The sequence below is a fragment of the Pecten maximus genome, chromosome 1 (assembly GCF_902652985.1).
Source record: "Pecten maximus chromosome 1, xPecMax1.1, whole genome shotgun sequence".
In the NCBI taxonomy this organism is placed as follows: domain Eukaryota; kingdom Metazoa; phylum Mollusca; class Bivalvia; order Pectinida; family Pectinidae; genus Pecten; species Pecten maximus.
This window is the reverse complement of record NC_047015.1, coordinates 41,953,720-41,977,303: the sequence shown is the minus strand read 5'-3', so window position 1 is coordinate 41,977,303 and position 23,584 is coordinate 41,953,720. Positions and strand designations below refer to the sequence as shown.

The 23,584-nt window shown below is 35.7% G+C and overlaps 2 protein-coding genes across 2 annotated transcripts; one reads left to right on the top strand and one right to left on the bottom strand.

Moving 5' to 3' along the window:
• Positions 1-66: 66 nt before the first annotated feature.
• On the bottom strand, positions 67-8,073 carry LOC117334090 (sodium-coupled monocarboxylate transporter 2-like). The gene is given in 11 exon segments (XM_033893538.1): positions 67-305; positions 839-954; positions 1,982-2,070; positions 2,812-2,941; positions 3,245-3,339; positions 3,341-3,386; positions 3,733-3,887; positions 4,650-4,717; positions 5,746-5,797; positions 6,152-6,217; positions 7,521-8,073. Coding segments are annotated over 11 exon segments (1,278 nt in total). The 5' UTR covers positions 7,890-8,073; the 3' UTR covers positions 67-213.
• Positions 8,074-13,357: 5,284 nt separating this feature from the next.
• LOC117334083 (zinc finger protein 585B-like) lies at positions 13,358-23,167 on the top strand. Its single transcript, XM_033893526.1, has 2 exons — positions 13,358-13,673; positions 19,477-23,167. Exon 2 carries the CDS (start codon positions 19,535-19,537, stop codon positions 22,385-22,387), a length of 2,853 nt encoding a protein of 950 aa, XP_033749417.1. The 5' UTR covers positions 13,358-13,673; positions 19,477-19,534; the 3' UTR covers positions 22,388-23,167.
• The last annotated feature ends 417 nt before the right edge of the window (positions 23,168-23,584 follow it).

Below are 23,584 nucleotides of genomic sequence, written 5' to 3'. Positions count from 1 at the left end.
TTAAACATGAACATATCTTTGAGTTGGTGACGCGCTTAATGCTTCCAAAGGATGACAAAACGAGCATAACACGAGCAGCGTTGATAACAACTTGTGAGGATGCGATAGATTGATAGCCTAACTGATCACCACAAAAGGCAGTTCCTTAGGGTCAGTATTTGGCTCGTTGAAATATAGATGGATCCATATAAGACAGTGACAAACAAAACGGTATTATGAGACTTTGAATATAAATACCTGTAATACACCTCCCAGCAAGGATGCCACATAAGTCAGTCCGAGACAGATCACACCAAATACTAGGGCTGGTAACACAAGATATCATAGATATGGACATACACTTTTGGTTATGTACTGGAATTACAAAATAGTTTTCTTAATTGTAAGTTATCATATGCACGGACTTATCAGTAAGGATGCATTCTGGATTCGCATAATGTGTTTCCGAAATTCACACTATCTATGATCATAATAACGTTGTATACATTGATTCTGAACTTATCGTTTCTGTATTGATGGCGTGAAGACGACTACAAGTACAATAAAGACAATTAAGAATTAAACCCCTGTTTATACAAAATTTTAAAGAAAGCAAATATTGACGAAGTCTTGTATCGATCCTTTTAAAGCATTTTAAAATATTTACTCAGTATAACAATTTATTGATGTTACAAGCAGGAAGTCATAATAACACACGGGAACTTTCGTTGACGCTCATATAAATACATGTAACCCATAGACGTTATCAAAGATCGCAGTTTTAAGAGACCTCGCAGAACCAGAACAAGGTTGTCGGGATTAGTGTATCATACAGTAGCTGTATGTATGTGTATAATACCTAGGATCTTAGACACAAGTGTCGCACGCTGTTCGGAAAGGTTCGGTAAAAAGTAGGATTTAATAATATCCTGTAGTACAACTGCAGATAGGGAGTTCAGTCCTGAAGATATTGTACTGAAACGACACATTGTGAAAGACAAAATATAGTAACATATTAATAATAACATATATAATTTAATATCGAATAAACACAATTATTTTTAATTACGAAAAAATGTCATATTGTAAGTGGATTTCAGGTAAGAACGATAATTTATTGTAACAATTGATGAAATGACATGTTTGACTCATTTTTTAAACCCAAATGTAAAGGATTTTTACCAATGTTCATGGGTTGTGTTTTTATGAAACTGTTAGTATTACAATGTTTACCTAAGATATTTGATTCTTATAAGGTTTACATGATACATGTGTATCCGAGATACGTTATCATTATGAGGTTTACCTGAGATATGGTATGACAATCAGGTTTATCTGAGATATGATATAATAATCAGGGTCCTTTAGCTATATGCTATGATAATCAGGTTTACTTTAGATATGGTATAATAAGCAGGCATGCTTAATATATGTTATGATAATTAGGTGTACCTGAGATGTGTTATAATGATCAGGTTTATCTGAGATGTGTAATAATAAGCAGGTTTACTTGAAATATGTAATGATAATCAGGTTTACCTTGGATATGATGTTATAATCGGTCTTACTCGAGATATGTAGTAATGATTAGGCTTACCTTAGATATAGAATAATAATCCGGCTTACTTGAGATATTTTGTAATAACAAGGCTTACCTGAGATATGTTGTAATAATCAAGCTTACCTGAGATATGTTGTATTATCAAGCTTACCCGAGATATGTTGTAATAATCAAGCTTACCTGAGATATGTTGTAATAACAAGGCTTACCTGAGATATGTTGTAATAATCATTCTTACCTGGGATATTTTGTAATAATCAAGCTTACCTGAGATATGTTGTAATAATCAAGCTCAGCTGAGATATGTTGTAATATCAAGGCTTACCTGATATATGTTGTAATAATCAAGCTTACCTGAGATATTTTGTAATAATCAAGCTTACCTGAGACATGTTGTAATAATCAAGCTCACCTGAGATATGTTGTAATAATCAAGCTTACCTAAGAGCACCACTGAAGAGACTGGCGACAAACAATCCCGGGAATCCTTGTGCAGTACCAAGTACGTCCATCACAAACAAGGGAAGTAACTGAAATTGAAAAGGAGGGTCGGTTTTCATCAATGACATCATAAGCGATTCTCGGTGTACAAACATATTTATATAGTGTTACAACTGTAAACATTTCGGAAAGATTATTAGACGAGGTTTGCCGAGTGCTGGTCTGCCGAACTCATACATACACGAGGGTTGAGATTTCCTTGTTCGCGGAAGAGACCGGATTGTTTTTATAATTGCAAGCATATGATTTCATGAAAGTTTTTCATTGCGCCATTTACAATGCTCCTTGGACTGTGCGTCAAAATTGAGGACATCATCATTTAATGATGACGTTACGTTATTGTGAGCAACGCCATACAGAACTTAGAAACTTAGAATTGATGAAATATTTTTTATTACATTTTGATTTCTATATCCGTTGTTGATTTCTAATATTACTGTTTACTCTAAAAGGACGAATGTATTACTAAATTGATACAAATATAGAGCCGGATGAAATGATATATTGCCGTTAATGTTAGAGAGGGCATAGTGTCAAAACTTAGGTACCCTCCACATATACAAATTGGAGGGTACAACAATCTTTTGAAATGACCCTGTGTTACGATCGTTTGGGATATTGTGATTGCTGTAACGCATTTCGGAAACGGTAGCTAGGGAAGTGGGCTTCTAACGCTCGTACCTGGTAGGCAACACATGCCCGGATATTTATCAATTTTATGGTATCATAACTGATAATGTCATTTGTGTGAGACATCCATGTTAGCTTACCTGGTCTGATGACTGCACGAGGCCAAATTTGAAGGGGTCACAGCGGCTATAAAACCCGTACATCACCATTCCAATCAGGCAGCAAAGGTACAGAATAAGACACAAACCCGGAAAGTTCACCCATATAGCCCTGTGACGTGATAATATAGACCCATATACAACTCTAACTCGATCAATGTTGTAGAAATACAAAAGTTATGGCGTGATAGTAGAATACTTTTTCTAACGTGATATGGCCAGTCACGATATAAAAAGAACATTTTTATAAATATTTAAACTGACGTACTTTGAAGGATTTTTCAATCAAACCGCTCCTTGTGGAGACAGTCGTACAACATTTTGTGATTTAAGGTGTTCTGTAATATTCTTGAAAGTTGATGTATAATTAACAAAGAAGTTTTATTAAAGCACAGTGTAACACCAAGATACTCACAGCTGAGCTTTCTTAAGTGATGAACAAGTGCAGCAGCGTTGTACCATAGCCTGGTTAACACCATATATGGCTACCCACGTGAATGTTCCACCAATTCACGAGAGACCATACACTGTGGCGTTTTGCCGGGTTGGGATCGAAGCTGTTGGTACAGGCGAAGACATACATCAATGATTGTAGTCAATAAAGAGACATTTTGTTTATGCTTAATCCATTTACCATATAAAACTATATCCTTAATTAATATAAGATAATAAAAGCTGTATTCCCAAATAGCTAAACATTTCCATAAAGACTTCAAATCTATACAGCTATATAATTTTATCATATCCTTAAATACCTTCTTCAATCATTACCATATTCACTATACGTTTACCTTATGTTAAAGTTTTGTTAGTGGTCTATCGCCTTCAGATAAAAATTAGTTAAGTGATATATGTAATTGCTATGCTAATCAAACGCTGATAGATATTTAATGAATAGCGCACTCATCAAACACCACTCGGCCACTATCCGCTGCCCGTTGCCATGCCAACCCCACGCCTCCACTTTCTATGCTGCCCTTGATTAGAATTGCAATGAGTCCAGCAAACATCATGATTACTTGGAAAGTGTCCGTCCACAGGACCGCCTTCATACCACCCTGTCCAGGTAAATACAAAGAAATACAAGGTTCACAGACAAGGAAATGTTCAGATAGGTAGAAGCAATGAATGTGATTTGAGCAAATATCGCTCGAACATTGACTAACTTCCTGCCAATTAAAAGTATTGTTTAGGTGCCTGCATTTAAATCTAAACATGTAGGAGTATCACAAAAACAAGAAATAACGAGGCATAATGTGCCCTTGTGATGTCTTACAAAGAACAAGGATTCTATATTTCAAATGGGTAGTTTTACAAAAAAGCAAATAATGGCTTTGAGTAGTTAATTCCAAAATTATGAAACAAACTAACAAAATAACCATGACCTCATTATGATTTTATTATTCAATTTTTCAGTGTTCCTTTATAAAGCAGTGCTTACACGACGGTACGTTTCGTTGAATTAATTGTATTTCATGGTGAGTCTTAGAAATCCATTAACTTTCGGTTTCCAAATTGTCGTTTTAATATTGCAGAATATAGACTGTTGTAGAGTAAGGGTTGTTTCATTTGATCAATACAGGTGTAAATTAAGATGACTATTATTAGTAATAAGTATTTTGAAATAATTACAGATACAAGTACATGTAATTTCATATGGTTCAACATTCTTCCTACTTTGTACACAATGAAGATTGATAAATCGAACAGGTATATGTAGCAGATAGTTAGGTAAGTCACATAAATATGCATACGATTGTAAATGGCACATACAACAGAGGTTTGTTTAACATGTACCAAGTACAATAAGGGTGACGTACCAGACAGGTGTAAAGTGTACAGACAGCGCCTACAGCTATCACAGATCCCCATAACGTGAACCCTGTAACTGGAAACATTCACGAGGCGTCAATAAGAAGCATGCATATACATGTAAATTACATCATTTAGTCATCATGCGTATGGCCGTATCAGTGGAGCTAGAGAAAACCAACACCTCGTGGGTCTGTGGATATTTGGTATCGACATATAATAACGTTTGATAAAGGACAGTCAAGTCAAAATGACTCGTGATATATTTACATGAATGTCTGCGACACATGTTTCTACATTGTATTTCCTATTGTCTTTGGTAATTATTATAACAACGTACTTGATCCAATCGAACTAAAACTAAAATGACATGTTGCTTTGACCTCCATGCGGAGTAAGGATATCATCCGTTTATTATTCAGGAATAGCGGGAACAAGTCGAATTGCAGGATTATTTCACCTGTTATTTGGGTCATATTATTCATTGAAAAATACTTTATCGTTTTCCTACTACTTTATAGTATTTTATAGAGCAATCGCCCGTTTAGTCAGATTGTCTATCGGATGTCAGTAAAAGTCATTTAGTATTTTTTTCCCATTGTATACAAACATACTTTCTTTCAAAGGAAATGGTGGGACAATAGGTAAATTATATGGTCGAATTTTTTATCTACATTTTTGTAACATGGAAATATTCTATATCATTTTGCGATAATGAAGTCGGATGTGTTCGATGTTTGTTAATATGCTTAGTGGTTCCTTTGTCATCACCAAAGGTCTCAGTTTGAGAATGTGACTAAACAAAATTTGACGTAGATTTGTATAGCGGGTGACGTTGTTGAAGAAGACTGCACTGTCTAACATATTCTGCTATTCTTTCTGAGCTTTGATTCAAATATCTATATTTTGGTCAGTAAATTGACTTTGTTACTATAGTATATCGATTCAGAATTATATTTCGATATTATATCGGTACTCTCTCTTGTTTCTTTGTTTATTCGTGTAGGAATTACGGTTCTACAATAATCAGGGATAATTTAGAGGATAATAAATGAATGAAAACTGCTTACAATTAAAAAAGGAAATAATATATTTAGTACATACCTGCATTGAGTGCTAGTGAGGGGGCGTATAACACAAGGGCCATATACAGCAGCTGTAATCAAACATAGCCGGAGTTAAATGACACTGTAGATAGCACGTTAAAAAAAACAACAACAAAAACAAACAAAAAACCCAGAGTCATCCGTACATTGATACATAAGCAGATAAATAAAACTAAACATCGTAGCGTAGCTGAACTAAACCATCTAAAAGCCATGATTTGAAATGGAAAGTCTTACAACAATATGTTAGTCTTACTTGGTATATAATGTACATGTAACGTACTGAGTCGTTTATATACGGTTGTCATACTCGTACCTTGATACATAAATGTATGTGGCTGTGTGTGATAAGATATCCTACATGATAAACAAAAGGCTATCCCAAATCAAAATCATAAACTTACCATCTGTACCGAGAATGTTAGGGATCCCGCCGTCCTCACTCCCTTGCTGAATCGGAATTCCAGATACTGTGGAGACAATGAATATCCAAAGATTTAAAAGAATAATAAATTGATTTTCCAATATGCATTTAACTTCTAATTGCTTCCTATTCCTCAAAAGCATTTGGAATGTACTCCTGGTATCGATAATATTTCTGACGAAAGCAAACGAATCTATTGGTTGTTTTAATCGTATTTCAAAGGGATATGCAAAACGTTCCAAATTAGGTACATGCACCCCGACTCTATTCAAACTCGAAATCAATGACATATCGTACCAAATTAGGGGCATGTGGATATTTTCCTAGCAGACTATCACTTTAAGTTTGTGAGTCATCAGTCGACACCTTTCGTGGTAATACCAGTACTTGATACCTTTTGCGGTAATTGTGATATTCAATGTAGGTTCTGCAAACAAATCACATGCGCTTTGTAAATACTGTAGGTTGAATAAAAGTTGTGTTTCTATCCAGAAAGGGAACGTTCATGACAGACAAATCGAAATAATTGCTTTCACAGTATATCCTATCAAATAATACAGAAGAGTATAATTGACATTGTTTTTGTCTTCGGGAGAGGTGCACAGGAACTTCTTTCACTTACTATTTAAAGGCAAAAATAAATCGGACACAATAGGGGTAGTGTTTGCTCCTACGGATAACCCCATACCGGAATATCGCTACTGAGCTAGACAGTTTCTCACGATTTCTAATGCCGTACCCTTTATCTTGTCTCTTTTATTTTTCTTTTTTTCCCCACTAAATTTATAGTTCACGATCACGCATTTGTGACTCTCATTCCCTTCAGATTGTTAGTTGTAAGAAAGTCAATTCGATACAGTTTCAGTATATCATGGTATGAGTACTATATAACACGCCTCATCTCATTAGAAACCGTTTACACTGGCAAACCTCGGTTTATCGTGATTCTGTCCATGGTCATGGTAGACTCAACGGTTGACCCTGTCTAACTGCGGCATCAATTAATGTTTTCAAAAGTTAGCATTCATTAGTTGCAATTTCATTCCAATTAGCACCCTCTGTGTCTAACACCTTCATTATATCGCATACCAACATGTATTATTCGTAAAACTTATTTCTATGTGATCTTGACCCATATATATTTGTTTACTTTTTGTATAAGCGTCCGTGTAAAAGTAATTGCATATCACAAAACAAATAATAATAAAAAAGAATAAAACAAAATAAAAATCATAATTAAAAAAATTCTTATATACACCTAAATATATTAGTGTACGTGTAACTGTTATTGATAATTAAAAGCAAGCACCTTTTATGGAAAAACAGACAACGGAAGTTATAGGACATACCTCATAGGCGCTTGTAACTCGAAGTCTGTAAAAGATGGGAATGAAAACATGAGCGGCTCCAAAAGCTACGAACAGGTACCCGAGTCCAATCCACCAATACATTGTGGTGTAATTGTACATTTCGGCCGGAACACCCAGAAGAGTAATGGCGGACATAAAACTGGCCAGAAGCGACAGTGATACTGGTAAAGGGTTCATATCTCCACCCGCCATCAGGAATTCCCGTGTGTTCTGGCGGTTACGATCTTTGATGGCATAAAAAAGACCTATGGATGCAGATACGCTCAGGATAAATCCAAAAAGAACATAATCTACGGTCGTAAATGTGTTTTTCACGCCAGTCTGGAAACTGTATTTATCCGACTCCATGACGGTGGGATACGGTTGGTGTACGTAGGATGCTTCCTTACTTCCTACTGTGTTTTACCTGTAGTCACCAACTAATTGTTCCCGTATAGTGCGTTTACGAACCTAAAGTAAATAGGATCAGCCTTTATATAAGCGGTGTGACAGGAGCTTGGAGTACGGGAGAAACGATATGTTTAAATTGTAGAGATCGGGTGGGTTAAAGGGACATTTTAATATAATATCTTTAGTACTTCTCATACTTATATAATTTGTCAATAAATTACCTCAGAAACATCTAAAATCTATAAAATCTAAAAAAATATATATATTTCGCTCATCATCTTATTTGTTTTCTAAATAAAATTGTTTTGGTATTGAACTGGAGAAAATGACCAAGATGGCTTGTTTGATTTGCTTTCTATGGTATGCAATTGGCTAGGCGAGCTTTACCTGTTGTAGGAAGCAACAAAACATAGGCGGGTTACCCACATTTTAAAGAATGAATACGTAAATTTCAAAGTTATATATTCCTTATTAATGTTAACGATATTGAATTTCACGCATAAAATATCAATATATTATAATACACAAGTGTACAAGTGACGCTAAAGAAAATAGTCCTTTAACTCGAATGGATGTGTCGCTTTAATGACACATAAGACATCTCTGCTTTCTCTAGGCATTATCTAGCCGTGTACGATGTGTGGGATGTAAATTAAGATGTTGTATAGGTTGTTTGACAAAGTCAAGTATTTGGCTTTTGACGAGGTCAAGTAAATGTATGTGTATCTCGCTCACTTCAGGTGTCCTGTCAGTGCTGGAATCCCACAAGCTATGGTTTATCAGTAATAGTGCAAATCTCAGAGTAGTTAATGTGAGCAGTCCGATAGTTAAGGATAAATATGTCTATTTATGATAAATTGTACAAGTTAATTTCCTGGATCTCAATGCAATACAAATGTAATGGTAGACCTATGTACAACAAATGTAAATAGAAAAATAACATAGAAAAAACGACCGAAATATTTAATAAGCATTCATTAAGAAGTCGGATTCTAGCGAGATCTGTACAGCCTATTTGACCTCTATAATATTCCTTTGATGATGATCAGATCCACACTTCGCTCAATATGGGGATTAAGCGTTATAGGTGATTTGATATTGAAGGGTTATTTGCCTCGAGTACCAGGATTTCGTTTATAACTGTTGACTGATGATGACGGGAACCACGATATCCCGAATCTCGAGAGGCTTATGTTGATAATTGGTTGGTAAAGGGAAATTTATGATTTTAAACTATGACTTTTTTATTGTTTTGTGTTTCCGGTCGACACAGCAACTATGGTTATATGAAAAACAATAAATAAATGAGCAACTCGGTGTCATTGTAATAAGCACCCTCACTAAAATGCGATAACCTGACAAAGATAGCACGGCTCTACGGCCTGTCACTTGATAACTGATAACGGGCTAACTAGTCCTTTCAAAGGGCCGTTTGAAGCTGAAAATAAAACAGAGGAAAAAAGTAAAACCAATTCAAAGTATTTAGGTCATTCCAAGTTTAAGTAAATTGCCAAAAAAAAAAAAGGTAACAATCCACAAATTTTCGTTTCTGTGGGGACTTTCCGTTTCTAAGTACTCACAATATGGCGTAGTGTAATGACTCGCGGCGGGTGCACTTTTTAATGGAACTGCAGTTTTCTAATGTTAGAATCTACAATATTCATAAACCATGTGGATAAAACATAATCTTTCTTTGTGGCCACGTTTGTATAATTGGGGAAATCATTATAGGTACTTGGCAGTCAAAATATTTGATTGAAATCACCCAAAGGTTCTATTCCAGTGCATTGTATGATATGTTCTTGTGTGCCGTCTTCAATTAAGAAGTCAAATTACAGGTTTTCTACCATCGCCGAGGATCATATACACGAAGATAACACGGAAACAGCTGTAGGGAAAACATAGAATCGTACAAATGTACATAAAATATTTTGTTTATTTCAAAATAATTGCAAAACGAGTTATACCAATTAATATTGATAACTCTTATTGGCTCGGATGAAAGCCCGCAGTGGGTCTTACTTCTTACTACAGGGGAATCGGGGTTCCCTGGATGTGTGTGTGTTCGCTAGATATCTGTACAAACGACACACAAATGTGAAAATCAACTTTATAAACGAATAAAGAATGGTTAATAAGAAAGAATACAAAACTAAACAAACTAAACATTTTGCCCAGTAATATGGTCCATATTTAAACAATTGTTGATATAAAAAACAACAAAAATAAATAAATTAAACAAGACGAAAACAAACAAACGAAATCTCCGACAGGTGACCATCTACATCTTGTCTTCGCTATTTAAGTATTGAAGAGATATTTTTCAAACGTGTTATATCGATCAGTTCCCCTCAGTCCCTAATACATGTAGAGTTCATGTTTTTGAGACTGATCGGAAAATGAATTATGACAATTAACAACTGCCATCTCAGCAAGTACTTATTGATAGACATTTGAGGTTTGGTCGGGAGTCGTACATGTTCAATTTGAAACTGATCGAACAATTATTAGGCCGATAGCCGGCCTCCGTATAATTCGCCTGTTAGCTTTTATCATTTCTTTTTAGAGGTATAAACGTTTGCTAAACGTTCTCTTGAATCTTTTTTGTCTCTAGTTGTTCATGTTTAATATCGGTCTGATCAGAATAAGGGAATACTGCCATTATATGTCAATACACGCGTACCACATGCGGATTAAACAAACAGAGTAGAGGAGAAAAATACAGAAACGGCCAAACTTAAAAAAGAATTGAAGCGTTAAAGAAAACAACAGTGGGGCCCAAAATCCTTTGAGGTACTTGTATAATGAACTAAATGTCGTAAACTTAGATGTAGACAGGTTTTGGGTTAAAATTGGGGCAAAAATTATTTCAAGGCTTCCGCGCGCCACGGGATATGTAGCTAGCTACTGGTATTCATAGCCGCAATGAAAATTTAAAAAATCTATTCAATCCATATATACTGTACACTAATATGTGATATATAATATATCTGCCTGGCACATACAAGCTACATACTTAAGCTACTTTCTCTCTTCAAAATAATATTCATTACCACAACATCAAGGGATATACAGCAAACTCTAAGATAGTTTTATTTTGATATCGGAAATGGTACTTTCCATTAACGCCGACCTATATTTAAAGGCCACTGATGTAGTGGGTTTTACTTCTGTGTCAGCTGCTTAGGTGGGTTTGGATCAAACTGAAAATAAAATGTCCCCCGGTGTTGTTGTTCAGCATTTTTATATACCTATTAAATGCCACTTCTGATATCATCGCTTAAATTCTGATTCTATCTACCATTAAGAATTTTGCAATTAATGAAATGCACCATGCTGATTTGCAAATGCTATACATATCAATGGTAAATATAACTTTTAACATTGTCTGTATCTTATGTCAATGAAGATATTAGTCAGTTGAGTCTATGTGTTTTTTACGAGATTTGTTAATTTTGTTTAACGTACTATTAACAATACCAGGCAACTGCCCCACGTAGGTTTCGAACTCGCAACCCAGAGGTGGGGGGCTAGTGATAAAGTGTCGGGACACCTTAACGTCCACCGCTGCCCCGTTTTTATGAGATCCAAGCCCAGACTAAAAGAATCATCAACTATCCTTGTACTTATTTGATTCAAGTGTCGATATTCTATTTCTGAATATCTACTTCTAAATCTCGTATGACTGCATGTTGTTTTCAAGGACGCAAATCACATGATGAATAATTAAAATTGTGTACATGTGCGTAGATTGCGACCTAGCCTCTCCATTTTTCTGGTACCCAGTCGAACAATCTCGCATTGATACCACACACACTGTTCGTGACGCCATGGCCAAATTAAACTTGTTATTCGAAATGCACGTCACGTTCCCCGATAGAAAAGTTATTGAATAGTCAACATACGCTGATAGACTTAAACAATCAAACCATGAAAATATAGGTCAAAGTTCACCAGTGAGAAATAAGGGTGAAAAATGGAACGTATTTGTCACCACCAGTTTCTCTAGTTACGTATGTCACATCCACTGAACAACAAATATCTAGAGGCCTTAATCAAATAGTGTACGTGAAACATGTTAGGTTGCGTAAATAAATATTTTATGAGCAGTTTTGTCACCTGGATTTTTTTCGCCTGTTACTACGTACTACTAGCTGCATTTATTTACACTCTGTCCTCGTAACTGGATAATAAAACACATTAGTATTGATAATGATATAGTGTGCATATATATTGGTATTAAATAGATAGCTTACTGGTAATTACTTCACAAAACCAAACCTGATAATAATAGTATTTTTTTGTATTGATCAACTACATCGTCTGAATAATTTATCAGATACGGTGTATATACATGTATATAAAAAAGACAACAGAATGGTATTAGATAATATAATTTCAATACCTGGTAGCTGTACAGTAAAACAAAGAATATAGTTATAACATATTGATATAGGTCTCGAAAACGATAACGACAAAATTGTCCTGTGTATCCTTAATAACTGTAGTTTTGCTGTAATTTTATTTCGTAATTCAATTTCAGTAATGAAAAATACCATTCCCGCGGCGGTCCTCGAACTAGTGACCTCTACACCATCAGGGCAAACATCCTACCAAGGTGACCTAGTACCCTCCACTTTTAAGTAAACATGTCTGGAATATTAGGCCTATATCTTCATGCGACACGTGCCAGGAAAACGGCAAATTACAACTGTAATTCAAATAATATCAGTACAATCTGATGTTAAATAAATCAGTTTATTGCATTTTTGACAGTGAAAGATAGAAATTTATATTTTATATAAGTTTAGATGTATTATATATATTTTGTATATACTTTGTATCCACCTCATTGAAACTTGCCGATTTTTCCAATCGAAGCGGAAATAGATAAATTGATTATTTCGCTGTATTTCTGAAATATTCTGACTAGTTTTGACAAAATGCTCACTTGACGTTAGCTATTCATGCACCGATTCCCCGATAACAGCAGAAAACGCTTAAATTGCGCTGATCAGTCCTTTCAAAATGACGCCATCAAGTTGACACTCATTACTGATTCCTGCACTTTTTGACAAAATTAATTTTTCGATGTTTTTAATTTTGTTTTTTAGTATATGTACTGCAATAAAAAGAAAATGGAAAGGTTTCCCGTTTAATATAACATATATTTCACTCGTATGACAGAATATTTCGATATTGTTCTCTCGTGCATGCTTCGCACTCGTGAAAATATCGATATTCTGTCATACTCGTGAAATATCTGTTATATTAAACGGGAAACCATTTAATATCCTCGATCTATATATCAAACGGGAAACCATTCAATATCCTCTATATACATGTAACCGGTTATGCTTTTTTTTTATTGAATTTATATACATGTATATAATAAAACAAATATGTTTTACACTTACTTACTGTACTTATTGAGACATCTTATTCACCAGATCGTTTTATTTTTTCATGTTTTGTATCCTGCAGTTATAACCATGGACTGGTAGGGGCGTAGGAACAAACGGAATGCATTGTGATTCCGTATCCGTTCCGTGATCCCCGGGTCCGTCTCACATATTAGGCAGAACGTTAACAAGGAAATCCGTTCCAGATCGGCGTGGGTTTTTCCGAGACAGACTGGTGTTCATCAATTCCTTTACTTGATGCCAGACTTCAAAATTTACAAAACATACAAGGCATGATTAAGTGATCATACCCATATTGACATCATTACTACAGAAAACCGTAAGTACTTATTGAATGAGATCGAGCAGATCCGTAGTCAGGTTCCACATCTAAAGTAGGTCACAGCTTCAAATCCGCTTTCTTGTTTCTGTTTGATGCTAGGCCATGTTTTCAATGCAAAAGCAGCACATAACAAATTGTGTTATTCTTATCTTAATTAAGCTGGCCAAAGATACAATTTAATGGCGTAATCCCGACGAAATCGAGTAAGATTACGTACACAGTCAGGTTATGTTTTACACACAAACAATCCAAGGGAGGCTACTCTTATGCATTACTAACACTAAAATTTAAGGTAGCGCACCGCAATCCAACAAACTAAATGGTGATTATTTTAATTCCTTTACTATTAATACAGTTAAACTCCAATTTGTGCTAGTATAACATTTAATAAAAAAGCATTAAGCTCAAATGGAGTTCATTTTGATTTGATTGTTCAAGCAAGCTTTTAAGACCATTTGTGGAGTAGTTCTAAAAAAGGGGAGGGGGTTACATGCATGTATTCTTTTAAAATTTTGTCAATTGTATGAACACAGACACTGATATATTATTATTTCCAACAGACACTGGTACATTATTATTTCCATTTATATATTTAAATATCAATATTTAATTTACAAATTAAGACGATGTAATGATAAGTTCAGTATGAACGGTTACTGTACATGTGTTGTATTAGATGGTGGTGAAACGTTATAAATGCAAACCATTTAAGATACATATATGTACATGATTCATAAACATGTCGATGCAATATTTCAAATACTTCAGAATCCCCAAATGCAGTTGATGATATACGTTTGTGGCCTCTTGTGTAGTTTTATTGGACTCTTTTTTTTATAATTATTAACAAGGAACAGTTTAAAAAAAATTTAAAAACAAACTTGTCGCTGTTTTTAATCTTGCCAATTAAAAATGTTTGATAATTTCTTAAAAACGTTTAATCAATGTATTTTGATATAACTACAGTATGTTTTAGATTGCAATAAAAAATATTAATTCATGCTGTGCTCAAACAATATTCATACCCTGGCTACAATACTTCTTGATGACAGACATTTGTCAAAAATCGCCCAGAGCTACAATATTGTATGTGTTGTGTACAAGAAAACGAGTGTTGTGTTGTTGTACATTTTTATCGAATAAACTTGAATTTATGACGTGCCGTTTTAGTGTTTATCTACAAAATAAGATATCATTAATTCGAATTATTGATATCATTAATTCAAATAATTGATATCAATAAATGAATTAATAATATCAATAAATATTTAATGATATCTAAACTATTTTATGATACCAATAATTCAAGTTATTGATATCATTAATTCAATTATGGATATCAATAATTCGAATAAATTATATCTATCATACGAATTATTTCTATCATTAAATAGAGAATAATACATACCTTTTTCCATATCGGACCCAATATTGGCCCCGAGACCCCAATATTGGCCCAAGGGCCTTCGGCTCGGCCCTTGGGCCAATATTGGGGTCTCTGGGCCAATATTGGGTCCGATATGGAAAAAGGTATGTTTTATTCAATTTATTGTATTCTTAGTAATAAATCACAGAACATTAATCAAAACAACAATTATAACTTGACAAGAAAAATCAGATTCAAATTTTTAATGTATTGAATTATAAACACTTTATAATATTGAAGTTTTTTAAGTCTTTATGAAGTTCATATCTGTCAAATTTATAATGATTTCTAAATAAGTTCCTTTCCAAAGGTGTTTCTACCATGTCACTGATCAAGGTTACCATGTGTTCCTTCTCGGCGAGATATTCTAGCTCTGCAATTCGTGCTGCAAGCGAATTTAAAATCTTCTCTCCCATGTCCTCATTCCTTCGTCTACTCGACGCCATGTTGTTTGTTTTGGTTTCGCTGACAACACAGCACCTACGTCAAAACCCGAGAGACCCGAATAGTTTGATGAGACGCAAAATTTAGAGGTGTTCCGCGAAGAGGGCCAATACAGGGTTTGGGGTGCATTACTGAATCAATAATGCATGGGTAAGGATTACGGATCGGGAGATTTGGCGCCATAATGCATATGCAAAAAAACCTGTATTTATTACTAAGTATACAATAAAAGCTCTTATTTTTTGATATCATTAATTAATTTATTGATATGAATAATTTGAATTAATTTATTCAAATTATTGATTTCCATAAATGAATTAATGATATAGTAATTCGAAGTAATGATATCATTTATTCACCTAACTTTTGGGAAAATGACTTCGTCCTCTAAGAGTGTCAAAAATGAGGTTCTTGTGGAATGTGGCAATTTTTGTAAAATATCGTACTATTCATAGGTTAAAATCTTATTATGTATTTCATCTCAATAAATAATAGCAATAATATGGATCAGTTCTTGATCTAATTTTAAAGAGGTCAAATAATGGATATCAAGCTTAAGTGCGGCACTACATTCGGACAGTCCACACCATCGTTGTCAAAATAATGATCCTGTTCTTTTTTTTTTATATCAAGCAGCGATAGCGGGCTATGGCTTAGTCCATATGTTTAATGATATCAATAAATGGATGTAGTGATGTCAATAATTCGAAGTAGTGATATCATTAAATGAATTAATGATATCACTAATTCGATATATTGATATAATTAGTTCTAGGAATAAGTGATATCATTAATTCGATTTGTTGATATCATTAATTCATTAAGTGATATAATTTAATCGAATTAATGATATCACATTTTGCAGATAAATACTAAAACGGCGCCCCATATAATTTGGCCTTTAGTTTCTAAAATAGAGGTTACTGGGATATTACTGTAAATAGTTCTAAATAATCATAAAGATGTCATCCTCGGGCTGCTTAAACGGTGTTTAGTACACACACAACGCATGCTTCTTTGACCTTATTAACAATGGATTAAGGTCAAACCCGTTTGCCCTTTCTGTGGACGAGTTTCTTTATCAAAATGACATTGTTATTATACTGTATACCCGGTAATTTTCGCCCAGGTTATTTTCGTTCGGAAATTCTCAATACAGTTGCACTCGGAACACTTGGGACTTATCGAGTTCCCCAATTGTCTTACCAGCATGTGAATGTAACCAGGTGTGAAATAACGTTTACCTGTGCTCAGATTTTCTTTTAGTCCCTACTTGGGTGATTTTAAGCAAACACGGTCAATTGTAAGTTCACCGCGCCGTGACTAATGACTGACAAGTGTTTTCTCTTGTTCATGTACATATACATGAATGGATGCCACAATTAAGCTACGATGAACACTTAATATTAGTCTTTGCCATGGCAGGAATTTGATGTCACTCTGTATTTCATTTTATCATGACCAGACTACATAATTTACAAAGAAATACTGAATTTTTAAAATAACTTGTATCGTTTTTTTAATTGAAGATGCGAAGTCTAGTACGCGATTTTACAGTTGAAAAGTAAGAGGGTATGCTTATGATCCATCTGCACTTGGAATTTTCGCCTTTATCTTAGAATCGCCCTTTCTTCAAAGGGCGAAAATGGGGAAAATTAAACGGGGTGAAAATTACCAGGTATACAATACCTGCAACAGGAAACAAAATACACCACCCTTAATTGAATTGAAATTTAAGCTTAAACACAATGCAGTACATACATTATATTGCATTTATTATTATAACACAAAGGAGGTCGTATCGATTACTGCGAGCTATATTTAGCATACATGTATGCGTTTCAACAGGACGATGTATACGTTACAGGAATTAACTTGTAGATTGGTATTGATATCGGGTATCAGATTCAGATTGTAATGGAACATACAATGTACATTACATACAGGTATCCTGCTATATTACTATTGGTATACTCAGTGTTCTCAGTACTTTTTATAATAAGAGGTTGAAAAATAAAAATAGCTGGTTGGGGCCTAGAAAATTTTGTAGTTTGTAGATGGCCGTAGGTGGCATCTGAGCACTTTTGAGTATTGAAAGTTCTATATTTCTGAAGATGGATTTTGTGCTGGGGTTTTCCCAAAAAAGGAAAAAATACAACAACAACAACATTCATCTGTTCTTTCACTTTGTTTATACTGTGTTAGGCGTAACTTTCCAAACTGCTCTAGTACTCTATCACATTATGTACACAACATGCTTGTACGGGGAAATGGAGACTACTTAAAACGGGTTAATTTTTGAAGGTCCGGCCGAGTTAAAATTAAGATTATTTATTCGAATCGTGACATCAGAATAATGAATTCATGTAAAATATGTTTTCTCTTGTGTTCTAGCGTCGTTATGATAAAATGTTATAGACAAGAATAGATTGAACAACAAACCTGGATAATTATTACAATTTATGGTAAAGAATTTGCCATAGTTTGATTGTCTTTCACCGGTGCGAAGCATGCATTGTACGATTGGTGTTCTGAGCCAATATATATATATATAAATCATCTGAACCATCCAGACATCCAGGAACTTTTCTTTCAAACATAAAAGTAGGCTTATTATTAAGTAGTGTATTGCATATGTTATATTTACTTACATTATCAAAGGGAGTAAAAATCCAACAGTTCAATTTTTAGTTCGTGTGCTTTTTTAGGTCACCTGAGACGAAGTCTCAGTTGACCTATTGCAATCGCCTTTTGTCCGGCGTCGTGCGTCGTGCGGTGTGCGTCGTAAACAATTTACATTTTCAACTTCTTCTCAAAAACCGCTGAACTAAATTCAATGAAATTTTACAGGAAGCTTCCATGGCTGAGGGTGAACCAAAATTGTGAATTATATGGTCCCCACCCCCCAGGGGCCTGCGGGGCGGGGCCAAAAATGGTCAAATTGACTAAAACTTCAAAAATCTTCTTCTCTACTCTCAGATATGGTAGAATCAAATACTCTTCATAGATGGAAGGGTCTTAAGGTGCTTTACCAAAATTGTGAATTTCATGACCCTGGGGTCTCATGTTTGCCCCTGGGGAGGGGGTAAACTTTACTATAGTTTATATAGGGAAATCACATTTTTGACTATTATTTGTTGGATTTGTATTGGAATTCATTCTAACTTGTATCAAATTATCAGCATGGGATGACACTTTGATGGTATGTACATGTTGGCCCTAGTTGACCCCCCGGGGCCTGCGGGGCGGGGCCTAAAAGGGTAAAATTTACAAAATTTCAAAAATCTTCTTCTCTACTCTTAGATATGGTTGAATCAAATACTCTTCATAGATGGAAGGATCTTAAGGTGCTTTACCAAAATTGTGAATTTCATGACCCTGGGGTCTCATGTTTGCCCCTGGGGAGGGGGTAAACTTTACTATAGTGTTTATGGGGAAATCACATTTTTGACCATTACTTGTTGAATTTTTATTGGAATCCATTCTAACTTCGTTAACGTTATCAGCTTGGGATGACAGTTTGATGGTATGTACATGTTGGTCCTGACTGACCCCCAGGGGCTGATGGGCGGGGCCAAAAAGGGTCAAATTAACTGAAATTTTAAAAATCTTTTTCTTACAACCCAAATAAGGTAGAATTAAATACTCTTCACAGATCGAAGGGTCTTAAGGTGCTTTACCATAATTGTGAATTTCCTAGCCCTGGGGTCTCGCGTTTGCCCCATGGGAGGGGATAAACTTTACTATAGTTATAGGGAAATCACATTTTTGACTATCATTTGTTTTATTTGTTTTGAAATTCATTCTTTCATTCAAATTTACTGAAATATTTCAAAAATCAGGTGACCGTTAAGGCCCATGGGCCTCTTGTTTAACATATTTTGCAAATAAGTGAATGTAAATAATATCAATGTGTACGTTCCTTTTCAGATGACAGAGTGCATGGCCTGGTGATCACAATACATTATTTACTTGATATACCATCGAGATGGGAGCGAAGAGGAAAAATAAGTTGCAATGCAATATTTGCAAGGAGGTCTTTTTTAGTACGCAGACCTTGAAAAGACATAAAAGTTTCCATGTGTCACGTGAGCAATCGGAGACAAATGGCGACGGGGACTTGAGGTCAGAACAGGCTATCTCCCCTGTCATTCAGAAATCAGAGAGTCGACATATTTTCAAGTGTGGATTTTGCCAAAGTTGCTTCGTTTCACAAACAGTTTTGAATCAGCATATGGCAATACAGTCTCCTAAACAGCAGCACAGATGTACAGAATGTAGGAAAAGATTCTACTGTGCACAGCAATTTCACGAGCACTTTTTGACTCATACCAGTCCGCGTAAGGTGTGTTACGTATGTGGGGAAATTCTAGGGGAAGACGAAGCAGTCTTTAAATGTCACCTGTTGTCCCATGCAGAAGTTGAAGATTTGAACTGTGAAAACTGTATGCAAGAATTTGCCTCAGAAAGTGATTTAGAAGAACACCAGAAAGAATGCACCCCCGAAAAATCGAAATTAGTAGAGAGAAAAGAGATTACCAAGGACATGGACGGTAGTGACACGAACATGAACGAAAGTGAACATTTAAATAAAGGCCAGGAAGGCATGTTTACACACCAGGATATACTGCGGCACGTACATCTTGACTTCAGCACTTCACCCGTTTCAAATCCGGCGAGGGCACTAGAAATTAAAAAGGAAGTCGTAGATATTGCATACACACAAGTGCCAACCAGACGGAGCTCACGCACCCCTCGACCGTCCGCTAAAAAACTGACACACGAAAAATTAGAAAAGGATGGACTTGTATGTGGAGTTTTCGGGAAGGAAGATTCAAACAAAAGTTCTTTGGACACACATATGTTAGAGAACGTTAGCAGTGAGGGTAGCATCCAGTGTAAGATCTGCAATAAAAAGTTCAAGCGCCGTCGATATCTTAATGACCACATGAAAATACACACGGAACAAGAACCCCACACTTGTGATGTATGTGGATTAAAAATCAAATACAACCCATCCAACTTCCGTCGGCATATGAAAAAACATTGCGATAACCGGGAATTTTGTTGCAATGTGTGCTCATTGCGTTTCTACAGAGCTGACGACCTCCGAGTTCACATGAAAACACACTACAGAAAGAACAAAAATGTGTGTGATAAATGTGGCATTGGTTTCTCCACCCATGATAAACTTAGAAAGCACAAGAGGAGTCACAACGAACAACAGGATGTATCCTGTGATATATGCCACAAAACTTTCGTCAGCAGAATACAGTATCATGACCACTGCGGACGCGAACATGGCGGGTATTTCCCGTGTAAGCATTGCGGCAAATCTATGAGCTCCAAATACTGGCTTGAGAAACACATGTTAGAGTTCCACCTGTCGGAAGTGGCAGATGGCAGTCTCACAGACAACCAAGAAGAGGAGAATGACAGCAGCAGTTTGAAACCAGTCATTGAGAATGAATCGATAGTTAAAAAGTACGAGCAGTCATTGCTGACACCACCAGAAGAGTCGGAGAGCAAAATCATAGAGGTATCATTTCATGATGCGATGCAGTCTGAAAATGATGCGTCTACTCAACCGATGGATGATGCAGAGAGCGAAACGAATGATGGGGCGGGGAATACATTATATAAAGAAGCAAGTGTGTCAACTTTCGATCTTGATACCGATGTAGTTCCTAAAATAGAGCCTATTGAGGCTGATGAAGAGCCGATTGTTCGATATCAGTGTACATATTGCGATAAATTATTTGCCAATAGCGGAAATCTTAAACGTCATCAGACTGAACACTGCGAGAAGACGTTTTCTAATAAGGTTATTCACAGTATAAATAAGCCTAAAAATGGAAAGAAAGTCATCAAGAAGTCCCCAGAGAAAGAATTTCATTGTCCGAAATGCTCGAAGAGCTTCAGTAGGCGTTGTGACCTATCGCTTCACGCTCGCGTTCATGCCGGTGTTAAGGACTATGTATGTGAAATATGCAGCTCCTCATACTACTCATTAAGCAACTTGAACCGACATAAAGAAATCCACAATAGTCAAGCAAACAACGTCTGCCATGTATGTGGGAAGTCCTTCGCCTGTAGGAACTACCTTTTCACACACATCAGACGCATACACGAGACCGACAGTAGCAATCTTGAGAAATATCAATGCGACGAATGTTCTAGGAGTTTTACATCATATTCCAACTACAAGCGCCACCAGCGGATACACACTGGGGAAAGGCCCCACAAATGTAATGTTTGTAACAAGGCTTTCCGTCGCACTGACGACCTCGCTATGCATAAAAAAACACACACTAATGACAAACCGTATCAATGTGAGATATGTGAGAAAAGTTTCAATCAGCGACATAACTTGAAGAAACATTTGAAACGACATGATGTGGGTTTGAAATTTGCCTACGGTTGCCCGAAGTGTAAAAGATCATTTCGTAAGGAAAATACATTTAAGCAACATGTGGCTAGCCATGGCCACATGGAGGACGACGTTGTTTATGACGACGAGCTTCAGCAGCAGCCTATGTACATCGAATCTGAGGTTTCGGACCAGCATTTACCGGTAACGGAGTCGTCAAGGGTCGACCGCACACAATATTCGCGAACGGCTGATGCTATTGCGGCAGCTATTACTTCCATTCAGCGTCAGGAGGATGATCAAGAGGAGGCTGCAGAGTCGGAACAGTCAAGTGTAATACTAGGACGAAACGACAAACAGGTAATAATTGTTCTACCGAGTGGAACGGTCGCGCCTTTTCAGTGCAACCTTTGTGATAGTGACTTCCCCGAAATCGGCTTGCTCGTGGCACACATGGTGGAACATGGATAGAGACAAACCTTTGCTGATTTGGTTTATTGATAGTTCATTTTGTATTCCTATATTAGCGGGAATTTTATGTTAAGAACCCACCTAGGTAGATACATACCCCATCAGCCAATTCATATCTCGTCTTTTCCTATCTTCACATTCTTCTGTCAGAAAAGAAGTTTTTCACAATATGATGATTTCGACGCTGAATATTCGTTAGGCCATGTCTTTTTAGTCTCGGTTATATCTATGTTCTTGGAACCGCTAAGGTTCAACATCGAACGACGTTTAAATGGGCAAATGTATTTTGTACGAGCTATTTATAGACGATCACTTAACATATCATTTTGAAACAGAAATGTGTTTTATATTCTCTTGTCTGACATCTGATATACTAAAGTAGACAAATGGAAATTCGTCAGCGTTCAACCTACTAAAGCAGACCAAAGACAATTCTTTGATGCTTTAATTATATCATTGGCTAATTACGAATTATCATTGTTCATCGAAAATTAAAAAAAATGACATCGGTGAAAGTAAGTTATTCTCATATTAGTAATATTAAACATTCTGCTTGATATATAGGCGGATGGATTTTTCGCGTAATTTATTGCTGTTAATTTTGCCCCGCCCCCTTTTTGTGTCCATTTTAGGCAAAATGTCAGCGTAAGTCCTTATTAATTACTACAAGTGACTTCAAACGATGTTGCGGATTGGCGGAGACTTTTATGTACTGAAAATTATCAATGAATATGTTTGCATGCCATTTTGAATCATTAAAATACTACTTTCCTGTGCAAACCATTGTTTTATGCATTTCGAATTCATCTAAGATGGACATAGTGATAGTATATTGACTTAACAAGTATATAGTTCCCCTCTTCATTACATAATTGTTATTTAAACCGTTTAATTTTAAAACAGTTTAACTGGGTTGAACTCTAATTTTGAGTTGATCAAGTTAGTTGGGAATTATTTCATATCCCAGTAGATGAGTTGATGTTCTGTCATGTATAGCATTAGTCGTACGCAATTAAAAGCTTTCTATTTGTAACATCCACACCAGTTGGTTTAACCGTAATCCACATGGAAAAAGCGTACAAAAACTATATACACTTAATGTTCAGGTGCACACAGGTAATTAGCAAGACATAGAGATGTTTATTCGCCAAATTTAAGAGAGTACTTATGCTTTGTAGGACAAATTTCACTTAGTCG

Bases quoted from the DNA above. Each gene is read 5' to 3' on its own strand.
- LOC117334083 (XM_033893526.1), top strand. From the start codon at position 19,535: ATGGGAGCGAAGAGGAAAAATAAGTTGCAATGCAATATTTGCAAGGAG.